This window comes from Acinonyx jubatus, chromosome D1 (genome assembly GCF_027475565.1).
Source record: "Acinonyx jubatus isolate Ajub_Pintada_27869175 chromosome D1, VMU_Ajub_asm_v1.0, whole genome shotgun sequence".
NCBI lineage: Eukaryota > Metazoa > Chordata > Mammalia > Carnivora > Felidae > Acinonyx > Acinonyx jubatus.
In genome coordinates, this window is record NC_069390.1 from 9512792 (window position 1) to 9531530 (window position 18739).

The window sequence follows — 18739 nt, forward strand, 5'->3', positions numbered from 1 at the left end:
GGATAGGCACTCAGAGTAAACCCGAGGAAACTTGTTTTGGGGGCCTGGCCCCTTTCCCACCACGCAGGAGCAGGCACAGAGCGGGGAGCCCAAGGAAGGAGAGCCCCGGGGGGAGGGGGGGGCGGGGTGTGGGCGTGGGAGGGTGTCAGCAGGCTCTCGGTGACAAGTCGCCAAGCTTCTTGATGCAGCGGTGGCCCAGGGCTCGGGCCTCCCTGCGCCGGGGCCGCGGGGGGCCTAGAGACGAGTCGGCCGCGGGCTGCGGAGCGCGGCGCGAGGCGCAGGACGCCGACACCGGGCTCCTCCCCCCACCCCGGCTCCCGCGGGCGCACCGTCCCGGGGCGCGCGGCCGGCGGAGGGGCGGGGCCGGGCACGTGTCCTCGGGCCACCCCCTCGGCCACGTGACCCGCGGAGGGCAGGGGCGGGCTGGGCCGGGGGGCCGCGCGGCCGGCGGGGCTGCGGGAGGGACTGACAGGCGGCGGGCGGGGACGCGGCGCCGGGCGGCGCAGGGAGCTCGCGGCGGCACCGGGATGTGGAGCGGGTAGGTCCGCGCGCGCTCGCCGCACCGCGCCGGCTCGGGCCGCGGCAGCCCTCCGGGGGTTGGGGTCCCTGCCGCGTGTGCCCCCTGCCCGCGGCGGAGGGGCCCCCTGTGGCCCGAGGACGGGCGAGCCAACTCGGGGCGGAGGTGGAAGGACACCCGGCGGGGGGCGGTCGGGGGTCTCCGGGAGGGTGGGGACTGTGAAGGGTGGGCGGCAGACCTTCCCCGGCGGGACGGCGCCAATTCCTAGCTCCTCTGGAGCGCCAGTGAGGAGGGAGGCAGCGGGGGGTGCAAGCCAGAGTAAGTCTGGGGGGCGCGCCTGGAGGAGGAGGCCCCCAAGCCTGGATGAACCTTTGGAAAGCAGTGCAGTGGGGGAAAGGGGGCCGAGTCTCTGCCAAGGTCGCTAGTAAGTTGATGGAGCTCCATCTGGGGCTGCTGGCTCCGGCCTGGCTCGGAGGTGTGGGGTGGGACCTCCCTGCGGGCTGAAGGAGGGCGGCACAGCCGTGGGGCCCGGCTTGGTGGCCCCAGTCCCCGTGACTGTTTATTGGCTGTCAGGGGTGATCCCAGTCTCTGGCCCACCTGGCGTGGGACCCCTGCCTTGGCCGTGCAGAAAGCCTGTGGTCTTGTCAGGAACTTGGGCAAACACTTCCTCTTCCCCATAGCCTGGAAAGGCCAGGTCCTGGAAGAGATGTGGCCAGAGTGGGGTGGGTTGTATTCCTGTCAAGAACTGGGCCAACTGGGTGGTCCCAGGACAGGGCCCCTTCCCAGCCACAGCTGGGGAGTGAGGGAAGCCTCTCGGGAGACTGGCAGGTTGGAGAGGTTTCTAATGTGGACTGGGTCCACTTTACTCCAGGCGCCCAGCAAAGCTGGAGCTGAGATGCTAGGGAGTTGTGGGGCTTTGTCCCCAGCAGGGGGTGCTGAGAGAAAGGGCTCCTGGTAGGGGTGAGGTGTGGAGAGGGGTGAGACTCTTAAAGGGCGAAAGTTGAAGCGGAGCCTGTGTGTTCTTTGGAAACGTAATCACCACACCATGACCACTACCACCCCCACCCCGCCCAAGAAGAGTGAGTTTCCGGAAAAAGTGGTTAATGTGGAACCTGGTGAGATTAGCGCAATCCTTGCCTGAGGTTAACTGTGTTTAAGGGGCAGCCTAGTCTGGAAGAAGCTTGTGACCCCACGTGTTGGGGCCACCCAGGCAAAACACAGTCGCTGAGTTGCTGTGTGATCTTGAGTGTATGGCCTCACTTCTCTGGGTCTCTGGATGAAATGAGCAGGTGATCCAGGCATGATCCAGGCCCAGAGTGCTCTTCCCTGGAGGCATCCAGGCCAGGGCCAGACAGACAGGGCTGGGAGCCGTCAACAGATAGACGCTCTCTTTAAAGACAAAGTCAAAAAGACTCCAGGTCTTGGAGAAGACCCCTAGTCCGGCCTCCCTGCCATATTTCCAAGAGCCTTCTGGATGAACCAGGCTGCCAAGCTGACCTCCCCACGCCATGATCCTCAATATAGCTCACCTTTTGCATGTACGTTTGGACCCCTAGGGCCTCAGGTACAGAGCACCTAGCAGGTGCTTTATAAATGCAGATGGAAAGCATAGGGGGCAGAAGGAGGAGCTGGACCTGGAAATGAGAGGCAGAGTTTTGGGGTTCCCCTGAGCACTGCATTTTTATGGACCCCCCTCCCCCGACTTGGATATTGGAGGCAGGGACTGAAGAAGGATCAGGGGCCAAACTGCCAGCATCCACTGGGGGTCTGGTGTCCTGGAAACTCATCCAGACCCCAGCAGGAGCTGGAAGGGACCCTGCTTGGGGTCACACTTGCCCACGTAAGTCTGACTGAGCTGCTTGGGCTTGTGGCCTCCAGTGGCTCATGACAGTCTGGGTAGGTATATATTTGGGCCCTCATTCTAGAGTATGAGTCGGGGATCAGGAGTCAGTGGCCCTGGCTAAGCTGTCAATGTCCCTGGGGTTTCGTTTTCTCATCGGTAGGTGAGGAATAGCAGCTGTTGATGGCTGGGTCCTGGTGCCAGTTCGCCCCCTTGGCCCCGGACCCAGGGCTGCTCTCCTAGGGTGGGTGGCAGGGGCAGGACTCTGCAGGAGCTCAGGCAGGCCCTCTTCCTGGGGACTCTGTGAGCAGGAGCCCTGAACTCTGAACCCAGAGGCAGCTCCCCCATAACTGGGATACTCCCCTCCCCATTTCCCACAGTTTCCCACATCCACAGTCTTGGTGGCCAAGCCTGCTCTGAGGCGGTGAGGACAGCATCTTGGGTATATCTGCGGCTGACAAGGTGCTGGGCACTTGGGGCTCGGTCAGCAAAGACCAGAAATTGAGTTCTGGGCTAGTTTTCTGCCGCTAAGCGGCCACATGCCATTGGTCTAGCCCCCTGGTCTCAGTTTCCCTATCTGACAGATGGGGCCAATCATACTTCTCTCTAGGGAGGGCCAGTCTCTGACTGACCCCTCAGGAATGAAACAAGCCCCCCCCAACCTCCCAGGGATGGAGGACTGTGTCCTAGCAGGCAGGACCCTGGGGGGGGGGGGGGCGCTCCAGGGCTGCACATAGGCTGTGTGGCCTTGAGCAGGTCACTTAACTGCTCTGGGTGTTGATTACCCTACGGGGCTTGGATCTGTGAGCCCCTGCCGGTTGGGTTGGGCCGAGGTCACAGGGGTCTACAGGCTCAGACTTCCTCCGAAGTATGGCCTGGGGGCTTCAGGAGCAGGAGGGCGGGCCTCCTCCCTGGGAAGCAGTCATTCACCTTTCCCAGCTGCTTCTTCCGGGGAAGCTCTCCTGGATCTAACTAACCCCGCCCCCCCACCAGCCCCTGCGCCCTCAACCGGTGGAGCTATATTTCCTGCACTTGTGTGGAGCTCAGACCCTCATGAGAATCCTGCTTGTCCTAGACTCTCCCCAGGTCTGCCCAGGATTTGTGCCCAATAGGGTGGTGGAGGAGGGGGAGCAAAATGAGTTAGAATGTGGTCCGAAGGGGGCTCCGTGTGTAGTCATGCAGATTGGGTGGATCGGGGCTGGTGGGGTGCCTAGCACACGATGGGCGCTCCCTATATATCTATTGGACTTTCAAGGTCATAGGGCGTCAGATTCTTCTAGGACTAAGCAGGAGGATGTGAGGCATGTGCTGTGTGCCCCCTTGCTCAGCGCCCACCCTCCCAGGCCTTGTGTTGGCTCCCAGTGGAGACACGGGGCTGGATTTCTTGTCTGGGCTGGGACCGGGTTGGCAGCCCTGGGGCTGTGGCGGGGAACGGTTTGCTTGGTCTGGTCCACCGGGTTCAGGTGTCCAACCTCCCTGCTTTCCATCCCGAGGCTGTTGCTGACCTCCGCCCTCGCGCTCTGTTTCCCCCTTGCACCTTCTCTCCCCGTCCCCCACCCCACGCTGGCGTCCCACTCTGTTTGCAGGCCTGGCCTCCTGTTCCTATGTATGAAATATATGACACCCTTGTCCTGTTCTTCTGGAACCTTCCCTTCTCAACCCTGGCAGTGGCTGCTCCTCAGACCTCCAGGGTGGCTCTCTGGCCCTAGGCACTGCAGTTTTGTTTTGTTTTGTTTTTTCCCCTGTCCCTCTCTCCAGCCCCAGGTCGTGCCACAGTCCCCCCAGCCCTGAGTCTTTTGTGTCTGCGTGGCCTGTGCACAGCCCCCTCCTGGCCCACAGACTTCCTCAAACCCCATCTGCATCCCGCCCCACTTCTCCAAAACCACCATTCATCTTTCCTCCCGTCTGGATTTTTCCGGCTGACGCGTCACATGATGCGATAGAGCTGGGACTCTGGGTTCAGTTCCCACCCTGTCACTTTTTGGCTGTCTGTTCCGGTCAGGTCGCCACCCCTCTCTGAACATCACGTGCCTCATCGTCCAAAGCGGGCTAGGGAGAGCATCTCCCTGCCGCGGCATCGTGAGGTTGGGACTCGAACACAGCTTGACGGTTTGGAGCTGTAGACTTAGCCCCTCTCTGTCAGCTCAGCCTGGCCGGGCTTGCTGGCTAGTCAGGGAGCCTCTGCAGGAAGCCTTTCCTGGGACCCCCCGCGGCCCCCAGACCAGAGTCACCTGGCTGTCAGCCTCGGTGCCCTCAGGGCTTACGGGAACACCTGTGGGTGCATGAGCACGAGTCTGAACTGGGCCCCTGTGCCGTGGCACCACCCTGTAGACCGGATCAGCCGAAGCCACCCTGTTGGCCCCCGGGCAGAGGCTAGCGGTCCCATTGTGTCCCGGTGGTCCCAGCTCTGCTCCCTCCAATTCCAGAGCCTCCCTAACCAGCTCCTTCCAGCTTCTTTAATGAACCTGTCATGCCCATCAGCACAGGGATCTTTAATTCAAAGAGGTGACCTGGGCCCTGGTCAGTGGACAGGGAGAGACCGCGGGGCAGAAAGACCTCATGGCGGGCCGGTTGGGCTGGAGATGGGAAGAGGTATGCAGGATCCTCTCTGGGCCCTCCTGGCCCCTGGGAGTGACCTCTGCACAGGCCCTCCTGGTCCAGTGGGGGTTTCCGGGTGACTGAAGACCATAGGATCCTGGGGACCTGATTCTCATTTTGCCATTTTTTGTGGATGGAGACAAAGCCATGCTGGCTGACCTAGGGCAGGATTGGCGGGGGTGAGGATTGCTTTACTGCACCCCCACCCCCTTGTGTGTTTCCTGGGGAAGTGACCCAGTGGGGCCTTTCCTGTATAAACTGTCGTGGGCTCCGGGCAGTGGAGCCGGTTCAGGATGGAGGGTGTTGGATGCTCCCACTTTCCTCTGACCTTGACTCTTACTATCTCCTGCCTCTAACCCCTTCCCAGGGGCCCCTGCAGCGTATTGTGGATGCTGGACTCTGTTTCTGCAGGGAATGGGGACTGAAAAGGTTCCAACAGAGGGCTGTGGACCAGGGCTGAGGGGCGGGGAGGGGGTGCGGTGTGGTAGTCCATGCCTGTCCAAGGAGTGCAGGTGGTCCCGTTGAGGTTTGCCAGCCTTTGGTTTGGGATGCTGAAGTGTGTGAAGCTGGGGCTGGACCTGTGGGGCCTAGGGCCCCTCCTGAAATTTCTGAGTCGCCTCACAGCCTAGAAGTGTGAGGGGAGGGCCTACAGATTCAAGCGTCCCTTCCAGTACCGAGGTGGGGGAGGGTGTCTTTCCTGAACCCCTGGCCCCGGCATTGGGTGGTTCGTGACTACGGGGTGGACGTGTTCTTCATATGCTTTCAGCCATTAGGATTTTTTGAGTTGGGCTTTTTCATTGGGGAAGCCGGGGGGCAGGGGGGGGGGAGGGAGGATGGGAGATGGGTAGTGGGGAGGCCACTGTTGCCTCTGGCTGCAAAAGAGGGCCCCCATCCTTCCCGGCAGGGGGCTGAAGTGAGAGCCTGTTGGGAAACTAAGGGGGGGCAGTCCAGCCATAACCCCAGCCCATGCCCTTGGGACCAGCAGGAGAATTAGTGTCTTTCACTCGGGCCCGGGGCCCAGACCACACTGGTGGCCCTTGTGGGAGGGGCTGGAGGTCTTTTTCTCCTCGGCGGGGACATGGCTGATGTGTGGGGTGGTCCTTGCAGAGGGAAAGGCACTGGGGCTGGCTGTCTGAAACCTGGAATCCTGCCTGGGTCACCCCCACCCTTGGCCCACAGTTCTCACCCATCCTGTTGAAATGTGCAGTCCTCGAGTTGGGGTCTGCCACCCGCCCCCCCACCCCCAAGCCTGAGTGACTATGGCCATCCTCTCTCACCTGAAGAAATGGCACCGGGCCCGGGGCCTCCAGACTCTCAGCGGGAAGGACCTCCCTGAGGCCTGCGGTTTCAGCCGCGGGACCCAGAGCCCGGGCAGGCACAGTAGGGGTATCTGCCAAATGTGGCCACAGACGGCACGGTCTTTACATGGTGCTTCTCCAGTGACTCTAGGTCGTTACCCCTGTCCCACAGGTGGGAAGCAGCTTCAGAGAACTTTGGTGACATTCACAGGGGCTGGCGCGTACCCCAGCTCAGAGCCTGGCATGGACCCTGGCTTTGCCCTCCTGGGAGGCAGTGTCTGGGCCTGAGCAGAGGCTGAGAAGTTGGTCGGGCCAGAATTGGGTCAGATTTCTCTGCTGCGGCAAGGAGTCGTCTCCTGAGTCCACCCGGGGCCTTGTAGACCTTGACCCTGAGGCTGATGCAGTGATTTCATACTCACCCCCCCCCCCCCACCCGGTGGGGGCTTCAGGCCAAAGACCTGGCTGCCCATCCTGCACAGCCACCCACCAGCTGTGTGAACCCGGGCAAGTTCTGCACTTCTGTAGACTCTGTCCCTCATCTGTGGGATGGGGACAGTCCCACAAATGCTACTGAGAGCCCTAAATGAGAGGGCATGGGCAGAGTATCCCAGCATCTGGCATGGTGGGAGTCCCCTGGGTGCGGACCCCAGCCCAGGGCCGCCATAGTGCTGCCATAGCCCCTCCTCGAGCCTCAGGGACCCCTTGCCAACGAGACTCTCCCCCACCCCCAAGGGTATTAGGAAAGATTTTTGGCATAAACGCTGTTGATGGAGTAACAGATGTGTTTTCCCACTTCATCTATCAGTCCCCGGTCCCTGCCAGGCAGGACTCAGCCAAGGAACCATGAGGCCACCCTCTGGGCCAGTTCCAAAGCCTAGGGCAGGCCAAACTAGGTGCCTGGGCAGGGCCACGTGAAGGGCTGGGAATGGGCTCGTTGCGGGGGTCCCTGGGTCCCCAGCCCCTTTGTGTTACCTGGGAGGGGCACCGACATTCAGGGGCTGCTTGGTGACCGTGCCGGGGTCCAGATGACAGGGAGGAGCAGCTGATCCCCAGTCTTGCCTTTCACACTTTCCCCTCAGCAATCCTCCGTCTCACGACCCCTTGGCCTCGTCTTTCCTCCCTCCTGTGTGGGCCCCGCTGAGCCCCCTCCCCTCCACTTCCCCACTGTTATCAGTGGCCTGGCCCAGCCACTCACCCTCAGCCCAGCCACCGAGGCTCAGAAGCTGCTGGCTCAGGAGCTGCCAGCTTTTGCTGACGGAGCGAGTCCAGAGGTGCTGTCTTGGCACAAACCAGCGCCGGCCGGGCCCTCTCCCTTCCTGCCTCCCTCCCTCCCCAGGGTCTGTTGCAAAGTGAGGGGTGTGGATGGACAGTGGGGGGTGGGGGACAGAGGCTGATGGCCCCCTCACTACCTCTAGGGTCTTCAACTTCAGGGAGAGAAGGATCCTGAGGCCCAGAGAAGGGTGTTTGCCTGAGCTCACAAGGCAGACCAGCGGAGAGAGCCCAGACTGCTCCCCACAGGGAGCAGGAAGACAGTCCGCCTGGCCTGGGCTATTTGGCAGAACTTTCCTACCTCAGCAATGCCTGCCCTGGCTGGGTCCTTCCTCTCCCCGCCACCCTAAATGGGGTATAATTTGCATAAAATTTGCATTACCGATAGCCAAGAAGGCGGTTCCCATTTAAGTGCCTCCTGGGTGCCAAGGTTTTATGCAGGTCACATCCATCCAGTGACCCTGGAGGTAGGGCCATTGGGATCCTCCCCACTTTGTAGAAGTGGAAACTCAGATTCTCAGCACTGGTGCATTTCCAGTCTTCTGCTGGACAGATAAACTGAGCACCTACTGTGTGCCAAGCTCAGCCCTAGGCCCTGAGCTAGAGAGGGTGGTTGACAAAGGTGAGTGAGTCGGGGCTTTGCCCCCAGGTGACCTCATGTTTGGTCCTTCTGCCCTTGACAGCCTCACAGGTAGAGTCCCTATTTTACAGAGTAGGCCGGGAGTGGCAGGTACACTGTCCAGGGTTGGTGCCTGGGCTCAGCTCTGGGTCTCAGGACCCCACCCTGTATTTGCTGTTTGCCTCGCAGCCAGCCCCACCCAGACGAGGGCCACCCGCCGCCCCTTGAGGCTGTCCCCGTCCCCTGGAAGAGCGTGGGCCCCTGCAAAAGCCACAGGACGGAGTCCCCAAGAGGCCTGGCGGAGACCCCTGGAGGGGAGGAGGCCCAAGGTGAGGAGGGCCCTGCGGCCGTCCCGCTGGATGTGCTCCGCCTGCGAAGCTCTTCCATGGAGATCCGCGAGAAGGGCTCAGAGTTCCTGAAGGAGGAGCTTCACAAAGCCCAGAAGGTGGGGGCTCAGAGGGCAGCGGGAGGGGCTGCGGGGACAAGGGGCCCGTCTGGAGGAGCTGTGGGCTCTCCCTGGGCACCCAGAGAGATTGTGCACCTGCCAGGGCTGGCTGCACGGAGGCCTGTGCTGGGCGTGAGGGAAGCACAGAAGAGAGTTCTGCTTGTGACTTTTGAAGGACTTCTGGAAGTCTTGACTTCTCTGAAAGCCTGTCCTAAGCTCTAATAGACTGGCGGGTGGGGCTTCAACATGCCACAAGCTAAATGGAAAATGCATCATAAACTGTAGGACAACAGAGGAAGGGCGGTCGGGGCCCAGAGGCCCACGTAAGATGACCCTGGCAATGGAGCCTGATCGGGGCGGGTGGGGGGAAGCGGGGTGCCTGGTCCCATCCATGCCAGGCCTGGGGCCCCTCTGGGGCTCACAGCCACCCACCTGGAACCCCTCCCCCTCCCCAGGAGCTGAAGCTGAAGGACGAGGAGTGTGAGCGGCTGTCCAGAGTGCGGGAGCAGCTGGAACGGGAGCTGGAGGAGCTGACAGCCAGCCTGTTTGAGGTGTGGTGGCCGGCTTGGCGGGGGCGGGGGGTGGTTGCAGGGTGGGGAACGCGGCTGCTGGGTGTCCACAGGCCCCTCTGCACTCACACGGAGCCTGCCTTCTTCCCAGGAAGCCCACAAGATGGTGCGAGCAGCCAACATGAAGCAGGCAGCGTCGGAAAAGCAGCTGAAGGAGGCGCGGGGCAAGGTGAGGGCCCCGCGTGCTTCGAGCCACACCCAGAGCTCCCGCCCTGCCCTGCCAGCCCCCAAGAGCGCTGGGCTTTCGCCACCCGGTGGGACCCTGGCGTGTTCTCGTGGGTGGCGGGGATGGTTAGACCACGGCCCAGGACGTCGAGGCAGAGGTGTCTGAGACAACACAGCTCCCCGGGGACCCCAGCAGCCTTCGCACCGCACCAGAGACCTTTGCAGGGCCTCACCAGGGCAGGGAGGATCCCGTGGGCAGTGTAATTTCTCCTGCCTCCTTCCATAAGCCCTTTATAAAGCAGAAACCCCAGGCTGGCTGTGGGAGCCTGGGCCAGTAGCTTCCTCTCTTGGAGTCTATTTGCACATCTGTAAAATGCGAGGGCTGTGTGGTTCCTGGCTCCTGAGGGCCCCTCAGTGGGAAGCCCGGCCAGCTCCCAGACAGGTGCACGTCACAGAGCCCTGACGTACAGTGTGACCTCAGGCAGGCCGCGTTATCTCTCTGAGCCTCAGTTTCCTTAGCTGTGAAATGGGTGTGTCAGTCCCCCCTTCAAAGGCCATTCCAAGGGTAACATCAGGGGTCGGGTACTAGTCACTGCCGGGACAGGCTGTCCTGAGCCGGGGCGGCAGGCAGGGGCAGCCTGGGCAGCGTTAGCCCTGGACTAAGGTTGACATCCACCTCACCCCGGCCAGATCGACATGCTGCAGGCAGAGGTGACAGCCTTGAAGACACTGGTCCTCACGTCCACACCGGCCTCTCCCAACCGCGAGCTCCACCCACAGCTGCTGAGCCCCACCAAGGCCGGGCCCCGCAAGGGCCACTTGCGCCATAAGAGCACCAGCAGCACCCTCTGCCCCGCCGTGTGCCCCGCTGCCGGACATACCCTCACCCCGGACAAGGAGGGCAAAGAGGTGAGGGGCGGCGGGCGGGCGGTGGTGGACGCGGGACAGGGAGACAGTGCCCAAAGTCCCCCAGGCAGTGGGGCCCAGTGGAGAGGCCTGACCCCTCACAGTGTGACCTGGAGCCTGGCCTGCCCTCTCTGGGCCTCTGTGTCCTCTGGGAGGGCTGGGCAGGTTTCTGTGATAGGAGGTTTGGGCCTCGGCCTCTGGGTGTACCACGTGGGGGGCCTGATAGGCCCTCCAAGCCCCTCTAAGCAGTAGGTGATGTTCTGTGCGCCTGAGGCTGGCCTTGGCCTGAGGGCCTGCCTTGGGTGGGGGGATGGGGGAGTTCTGCTTGGAGACACAAGGAGGCCTCGGCCTAAGGAGGCCACTGCTGGGCCTCTGGGGACAGGCTGCTTGGACCCTGGGCGCCCGCAGCCCTGACGCCCAAGACCGTCTTGGGACATCCCTGGACTCGAGGGTCCTCGACACCTTCTGGCTCCGGTGCCTAGACAAGCATAGCATTTGGGAGCTGTCTCCCTCCCCGCCTGGGTGGCTGGGTGCATGGGCTGCTTGGTCCAGGCTGGGGAGCGGCCACAGGTCCTTGGCCACAGGTCCTTTGGCGAGTGAGGTCACCTGTCAGAGCCTCAGTTTCCTCACAAAAGTAGGGCCTCCTGGGGCTATGGGGCGCTGACGAGACCTGGATGTCAGGAGCTCGGCTCAGGGCTGCACCCGGCGAGCCCTACAAGGGCTGCCGTGGGATTCTGTTTCCTGTGGTCTTTGACACCAAGGCAGCCCCCAGCCCACTCCTGCCCTATGTCTCTGGAGCCTCCAGGGAGGAGGTGCGGGCCAGGCCTCTCTCCCTCCCCCCACTTCCGAGCTCTCAGCTTCCGACTGAACACTAACATCTCCTTCCTCCCGTCTGTCTCTGTGCACCTGTCTGTCTGTCCGTCCGTCTGCCCTGCCCACCCAGCCCGGGCTGGCCCCCCTCCTCTCCCTGCTCCTCTGCGTGGTCCCCAGCAAGGCTGTTCACCTCACCTACGAGCCGGCTTGGCAGCTCCTACCTGGGGAGCCGCCCACGGCCGCCACCTCTGCTACCTCTCTCTCCTTTTCCCAACAGGTAATGGCCGCAGAGAGGGGCCGCCCCTCCGTCCCCCACCCCCAGCCTCACTCACACTGCACGTGCCCCAGGGCGGCCAGCGGGTCGCCTCTCCAGAGCAGGCGGCCCGCGTGTGTTCCCTCTGTGTGCCTGTGTCTGTGTGTGCCGTGGTACCTGTGTGTACGGGGAGGGGGGCGGGGGTCCCGCGGGGCCACTTTTCAACTTCTCCCCCTCCAGGAGGCAGTGAGGGTCTTCAGGAAGGGGCCCTGGACCCAAGTAGAGGCAGGAAGCTAAAAGCACACTTGGATGTGCAAGTTTGAGTTCTGAGGTCTTTGAGGCGAAAGGAAGGAGGCCGTCCTTCCTCGGGACTCAGCTTCCCTCCCTGGCCACTGGGGACAGACTCGCCGGCAGGCTGGGGCCCGTCCGGCAACGTCCCCGCCTCCCCACCGCTGTGGGCTCTGCCCATCCCGACCATGCTGCCTCTCCCCCCCACCCAGCGCCTTGACCGCTGCGCCCCGCTCACCCTCCCCCACAGGTGGACACGACCCTGTTCGCAGAGTTCCAGGCCTGGAGGGAATCCCCCACCCTGGACAAGTCCTGCCCCTTCCTTGAAAGGGTGTACCGGGAGGACGTGGGCCCCTGCCTCGACTTCACCATGCAGGAGGTGAGGCAGGGCAGAGGGCGGCCGACCCTGGGCCCAGCGCCTCAGCCAGAGGTCAGCCCCTCACTGCTCCACCTGCTGCCCTGCTTTGTTGCAGCTCTCGGCGCTGGTACGGGCCGCCGTGGAGGACAACACGCTCACCATCGAGCCCGTGGCTTCGCAGACGCCGCCCACGGCGAAGGTGGCCGCGGTGGAGTGTGGCAGCACCAAGTACGTTCAGCGCCCTTCCCCCTTCCTTGCGCACTTGAGAGAGCCACACCTAGCCTTGAGCTCTGCCGAGGGGGTGGCCAGGGATTGAGCCTCAGGCCTGCCTTCGGAGGGTCCGGGTGTGGGACCCAAGAGGAGCAGGGGCGGGGGGTGGGCTAGAGTGCAAAAGCACGGTGGCTGCCATCACCATCCCCCTCTCCCCCCGGCCCTGTGCGGGGAGGAATCTTTGGCAGAAGTTGCTGCCTTTAGTCACGGACCCCCAGGCCATCCAGGGGGGTCTGGGAGCTGGAGTCTCCCTCTTCCCAGCCTGACAGACATCCCTCTCCCACCCCCAACTCTCTCTCCCACAATGGGCTCTGGGCCCCGACTGACATGTAAGTGAAGTCATTTGTTGGCTCTCCTTCTGCTAATAAATAACCAAACAGCCCTCATGTCTTGGCTTTCCTGCCACTCAGCTGGCATTGAGCAGGGCTCGCAGCAGAACAAAATAGCCTTGGTAGAGCAAGGGGCAGAGACAGGGAGCATTTTCCCTTGGCAGCCCAGGATTTGACCTGCCAGGGAGGCCCCTTGGGGAGAGTCTTGTCACTCATGGGAATATGTGAGCCATTTTGAAGGATGAGTGGCAGTTTGCCAAGTAGGGATGTGCCTTGCAGGCAGAGGGGACAACATGAGCGAAGGTGTGAGAGGCCACGGTATGAATGGAAGCATCACTGGGTTTGCAGAGCGGTGGCGTGGGTAGCGAGATGGGGCTGAGGCCACACAGGAGGGCCAGAGTGTAAAGGGCCTTGAATGAAGTTTGGGCTTTGACCCACTAGGCCAGCATTTCACAAGCTCATCAGTAGATGTACCCTGAAAAGAGGGTTGCCAAGTGCAATCAGAGTCACAGTGAATCTGGAGGCAGCAAAGGCACGATAAGTCCCGCACCCCAGGAGCCTACTTAACCTTCCTCTGCTCTGGATTCTCCATAACGGTTTCCTGGGCAGTAGCAAAGCAGTGGGGAAAGATGATGGGCTACATACGGGCTTTTGGAGGAGCCCCTGGCTGTAACATGGAGCTGAGAGGATCCAGGCAAAAGGCCCCTTGCGTGGCCTAGCCTGGGGACTTGGTGACAGAGTGGAGGAGAGAGAAGACTCTTGTTTAGCTGGGGAGGGCATCACTGAGTCTGAGGGCCCCGATAAAGTAGGCGGACTGCAGAGAGTGGAGCTTTGGTACACCCGGCATGAGGTTGACTGAACTCTCCTGCCCAACAGTGGCGAGGTGAGGGCTTTAGGGGTGGGATCCAGCTTAGTTCCGAGATCTATCCCAGGGACTTCTAGGGCTGCCCCTTCCTTGGCCTGGCCCTGGGCTCCTTGGGAAGCTGGGGTCGAGGGAGGGGCTGCCAGTTCCCACCCCCCGTGTCTGTTTGCCTCTCCCTCCCTCTGTGCATCTTTCTGGCTGCTGCGTCCTGCCTGCGTGAGCTGGGTGGGCGAGCCTCAGCCAGTCTCCAAGGCCCCCTCTGCTTTCCTCTAGTACCTGTGCCCTGAGCGGGCTGGCTCGTGCCTGTCGCCACCGAATCCGGCTTGGGGACTCAGAGAATCACTATTACATCTCACCGTCCTCCCGGGCCAGGGTAAGTCATCTAATGGGAGTGTCACTTGGCTTCTCAGGGGCACATTGGGCTGGGGCTCTGGGCTCCAGGCCTGGGAGCACAACCTTGATCTGCAGAGCAGGGCGCAGGCTCAGAGAGGTACAGAGACTGACTGGGGCCACACAGCCGAGCCTGGTGAATTAGTTTGTCGTTTACTGCAAAACAAATGACCATAAACTTAGTGGCTTAAAACAACACCTGTTTATCATCACGGTCTCCCTGGGGCAGGAGTTAGCCCAGCTTAGCTGGATCTTCTGCTCAGGGTGTCAGAGGCTCCAGTCAAGGGGTAGGCTGGCTGCTTCCTTCCTGGGGATAGTGGTCCTCTTCTGAGCTCCCATGGCCATCGGCAAGACTCAGTTCCTAGGGGTGAAGGACTGAGGGACCTGGGTGCTGGCCGAAACCTAACCATGGGAGTGACATTAGAGTTCAGGTTACAGTTCCAGGCTCCTGACTCCCAGCTCAGGCTCTGGCCCCAGGCTCTTGAGAACGTTCTGAGGCACGTCTGTTACTCGAGCCTGACTGTCAGTGGCAGGTGCCACGAGGGCTCCGGGAATCCCGGCTTCCGTCTTCACATGCCAAGTGGCCCAGGCTGCGTCAGTGGACCTCACTGAGCTGGGGGCAGGGGTCGGGTGGTCCTCGTTCCTCTGTCCCCTCACAGACTGTGAACAGGACTGTAAGGAGCCAAAGAGAATGTGTGAGAAGGTTCTGAAGCTTGGTACAAAGGTGACACAGTGTGGGTGGGTCCTCCTTTAGGAACCATCTCCTGCCCTCAACCTACTAGAGGCTCCTCACAGGGATCAGAGTGGACAGATGGCCCCACTGCTGGGCAGCTTGTCTGGTTACGACAGCTCCCGCAGGGCGTCCAATGTGTTGTCCTGGCCACCCCCACGGCAGTGAGCCGAGCCCCCACTTGCATATGGGGAGTCTATGCCTTAGGAGGGGGTATAGCCTAGACCCGGAGGCTCCCCATTCTGAACCCAGTCCCCCTTCGCTGCAGCCTCCGCCCTACACATCTGTGCCCAGAGCCCTGTCCGGTGGCATTTTCCTGATCCCCTCCAGGGCTCACCAGAAGGATCCGCGCCAGACATTCCGTGCCTGGCAAAACTACCTCTAGAACCTTGTTTCTTCCAGGCCTGCTATGTCTCTGTGTTGGGCAGAGCTGGGATGGGAGACGAGAAGGCTGTGAAGTTTCAGGATGTGGTCCCCACACTCTGAAGAGACCAAGGAGTGTGGAATCCACAGGGAGAAGAGATTTGTGTCCCCAAAGTGCAGCCCTGGGGAGAGAACCTCCCTGCTCGGTGCCACACCTCGTTCACCAGCCTCCTGTGGGGGCCCGCTGGCCACTGGGAAACACCACGGCCTGGCCCACAAGCTTCTCCTGCACCGACCTCTGCCCTGACCCCCCTGCACCTGCTTTGTCCTGCTGGCCAGGATTCCTACGTGGTTGAGGGCCCAGGGGTGTTGTCCCCTCCCTGCAACTCTGGACCCTGTGGGCTCCCACACGCTTGACGTCCCTGCCCCCAGGCGCCGGACATTCAGTACAGGCTTCCATGGGCACAGCTGCCAGCTACCCTCTGCCCTTTCTTAGGCTGAGTTCCCTAGAAGCTGAGCCCCGGATGAAGATTTTATGCTATTCTTAGGAGGCATGAATGTGGGATAGGGTGGGCAGAGGAGTGTCCGGCCTCAGCTGGAGTCTGGCTGCAATCTGATCCGTGGGGGCCCTGGAGCCCAGAGTGGGTTCCACCCTGAGGCAAGGGGGCTGACCTTTTATACACCGCATGCGGGCCAGTCACTGGCTGTGGCATGCAGGGGACGGGGGGATGGAGGGGCACCTAGGAGCCATTAGTGGACGACCCTCTCAGTAGTGGGGAGAGGGGGCCCCAGCCTGGGGAAGTGGCCTGGGCAGGGTACCAGCAGCACCCTCTCTGCGGTATGTGAGTCTTCGTGGAAGGGCCAACTTGGGGTCCGTGGTGCCCAGCACAGGGCCCGGCATGGAGCAGGCCTCAGGCCAAGCTGGGGGCTTCAGGCCTAGGGATCCAGGGCAGCCCCGGTGAGCAGCTCCGGATCCCCCTGTCCCGCCTGGCATTACCAGGAGCACTGGGCCAAAGCCTGGCTGGCCGGGGCCTCCAGCGCCCAGAGCAGGCAGGCCTGCCTGGGGACGAGTGTGGTTTCTAGGGCGAGCCACCTGGTTTCGTCTTCCAGCTCAGCCACTGACTGTTTCGTGGCCTCTATAATTGCTGTCTGGTGGCTTCATTCTTGGAGTCTCTGCTTTCCTCCTGGGTCAACTGGGAATGATAGGCATGTCTGCCTCACTCGGATACGCGTACCGGGTTAAACGTTAGCTGCTGCTATTGTTTTTCCCAGGAGCAGGACTAATACCACTGTTGGCAATTAAATTTGAGAGCCCGGTCCTGTGCCACTCAGGGAGCATTCATTATCTAGCTTTGATGGGACGTGGGATTTGTGGCTCGGGTCTCCGACCTGCCCTGGCTCTTGGGGGGACCCTAAGCGTGAGGGCTGGCAGGTCACAGCCTCTTCACTTGTGTCCACAGATCACCGCAGTGTGCAACTTCCTCACCTACATCCGCTACATCCAGCAAGGCCTGGTGCGGCAGGAAGGTGAGCGCCCCCTGGTGGCCGGCGAGGGCGGCGCCTGGGAGGGATGGGGGCAGCGAGAGGGCGGGCCAGCATCTGAGGGGTCCACCTGCTCGGCTTTGCGCTGACAGAGGGGAGGACCCTGCCAGGGTCTGCCGGGTCCGGCTGCCTTCTCCCACCCAGCAACCTCTCCCAGGCCCCGGGGCTCCCTGTTACCGGCCTGGAATCAGAAACCTTGCACGATGGGGTGTCCCTTGTGAATCTCCTCCCCGCTGGGGGTAACCTCCTCACGGTCGGTCGTTTGACACTGAACGCTGCCTCCCACTTCACTCTTGCCGGGGCTGGTCCTGCATCCACCTGTTATCCCCTTCAGCCCTATTCTGCAAGGTCTAGCTTCCCACCCCTCCTCCAAACTCGGTTCCCTGCTGCCCAGTCCGTTTGGAGTCTGAGCCTCTCCTCCCTAGCTTGGGGGTCAAGGCCTTGGAGGGGATCTTGGGCTGAATCCATGGCTCTGCTGACTGCTCGGGGTCTCTGAGACCCCAAGGATACGGGTTGGAAATCACCACCAAATGTGTGGCAGCATGTTTGTGTGGGTGGGTGTCAGGCCGTAGGGGTGGTGTCACCTCTCCCACTGGTACGGTGCAGAGTGGGTTCAGCCCTCAACAGTTTGCAAGGCCTCAGCGTGGCGCTTGTAAGAGGTCCAGCCACTTACTGAGGTTATCTGTCCTGGGGGACCGGGGAGCCCCAGGGTACCTGCCAGCTGCCCTGCCCAAAGCTAGGGGACGGGGGCTGGACCATCTGCCTGAGGTGACCCTGTCACTGAGCCGTCCACCTTCTCTCTGCCTGCAGCGGAGCCGATGTTCTGGGAGATCACGAGGCTGCGGAAGGAGATGTCGCTGGCCAAGCTCGGCTTCTTTCCCCAGGAGGCCTAGGGCATGGCCGGAGCCTGGAGGGGGGCTCTGAGCCACAGCCAACACCTGCCCCGGCACAGACAGACAGGAAGACAGGGTCCTGGCGCCAGCCCTGAGCCAGAAGCCGAGCAGATGGACAGATGGCCAGGCCATGGAGGCCTTGCTGAGCCGGTACCAAATCTTCATCCCGGGAAAGACAGGACCTCATGAGCTGACCCTTCGCCCTTCCCCAGTGGCCCTACAGCCACCAGGAGACTTTCAAGAAAGCACCAAAGACCAAGGAGCTTGGACCCACACTCAGGGGCTCAGCACCCCCTTTGCAGTCCTGGGAGCTGCTGCTTGCAGTCACCTTGTTGCTGTGATGTCCTCAGAAAGGGCTCACACTGGGTGGCCTGACCTCCAGGGTATCTCCCACCTCGGTTCCCAAGCCCTGGCCCACCAGCACCCCCGTGTGGCCATCCCTCCCCCATTCCCGTGGGGGCAGTGCAGCCACAAGGGGCTGTCAAGGACTTGCACACCATCTGCTTGAGAACTACCCCAAACTGTTCTTAAGATGGATCAGGGCTCCTCCTCCCACCCTCGCACTTGACCTTCCCCCCCTCCTCCATCTGAGCCTTGTGCTCCTGGAGGCCCTGCCCCCACCACTGGAAGGATTAGGATACTTTGCTCCCGAAGTAAAATACAGACAGGGCCTCAGGACACGGTGTCTGTGTTCAGCTGTGGGTGGCCGTTCAGACAGTGGGGGCTGAGGTCGCCAAGCCCTGTACACAGGACCGGGGGAGGGTGGGCAGGACGCAGGCCCCTCCTCGCCCCTCACGGCCCACTCAGGACCGGGGTCCAACCTGGACACATCCCTCACCGTGGCCGATTTCCTCCTTTGAATGGAATGTAACACGATCTCTATTTAATAAAGGAAGGCTTTGTTGGTAGAGGCTGGGCAGCCACGCGCCTTCACTCCTCTGCCCTGGGGCTCAGGCCAAGGCTTGGGCATCTGAAGGAATGAAACCAAATCCTTCCCTAGCCCGCCCTCGTGCTTGGGATTAGGCCCAAATCCTGAAGGGATTGCTGTAGGGAGTACCACTCGAGTCTTCTCCAGCGGGTCCAGTCCGTGGGGCTGTGGGTTAGCAGGGCCGATCCCCACCTCCTCTCCCCTGCGGGGTGGCCTCCTGTGGGGAGAGTGGAGCCGTCTCAGGGGCACCTTGGGCAGATCCCCCTCTGGTATCCCTGCCTATTTTATTATTTTTTTAAATGTTTATTTAGTTTTGAGAGACGGAGAGAGATAGACCATGAGCGGGGGAGGAGCAGAGAGAGAGGGAGACAGAGTCTGAAGCAGGCTGCAGGCTCCAGGCTCCAGGCTCCAGGCTCTGAGCTGTCAGCACAGAACCCGATGCGGGGTTCGGACCCATGAGCTGTGAGATCATGACCTGAGCCAAAGTCTGATGC

At 61.8% G+C, this 18739-nt stretch overlaps 1 protein-coding gene across 4 annotated transcripts in view; it reads left to right on the forward strand.

The window, feature by feature from the left end:
• Positions 1-18228, forward strand: part of RAB3IL1 (RAB3A interacting protein like 1) — a 42322-nt gene extending 24094 nt beyond the window's left edge. For 2 of the 4 annotated variants that reach the window (XM_053203060.1, XM_027045751.2), the window contains exons 2-10: positions 8331-8586; positions 9042-9137; positions 9247-9324; positions 10011-10229; positions 11831-11959; positions 12054-12166; positions 13673-13772; positions 16343-16409; positions 17235-18228. In XM_053203060.1, the coding sequence (XP_053059035.1) occupies positions 8331-8586; positions 9042-9137; positions 9247-9324; positions 10011-10229; positions 11831-11959; positions 12054-12166; positions 13673-13772; positions 16343-16409; positions 17235-17317 (1141 nt within the window). In that variant the 3' untranslated portion in view covers positions 17318-18228. Of the gene's footprint in view, positions 1-383; positions 539-8330; positions 8587-9041; positions 9138-9246; positions 9325-10010; positions 10230-11169; positions 11787-11830; positions 11960-12053; positions 12167-13672; positions 13773-16342; positions 16410-17234 lie in introns of those variants that run through there. The other 2 variants (XM_027045753.2, XM_053203059.1) reach the window with 2 other exon arrangements.
• The last annotated feature ends 511 nt before the right edge of the window (positions 18229-18739 follow it).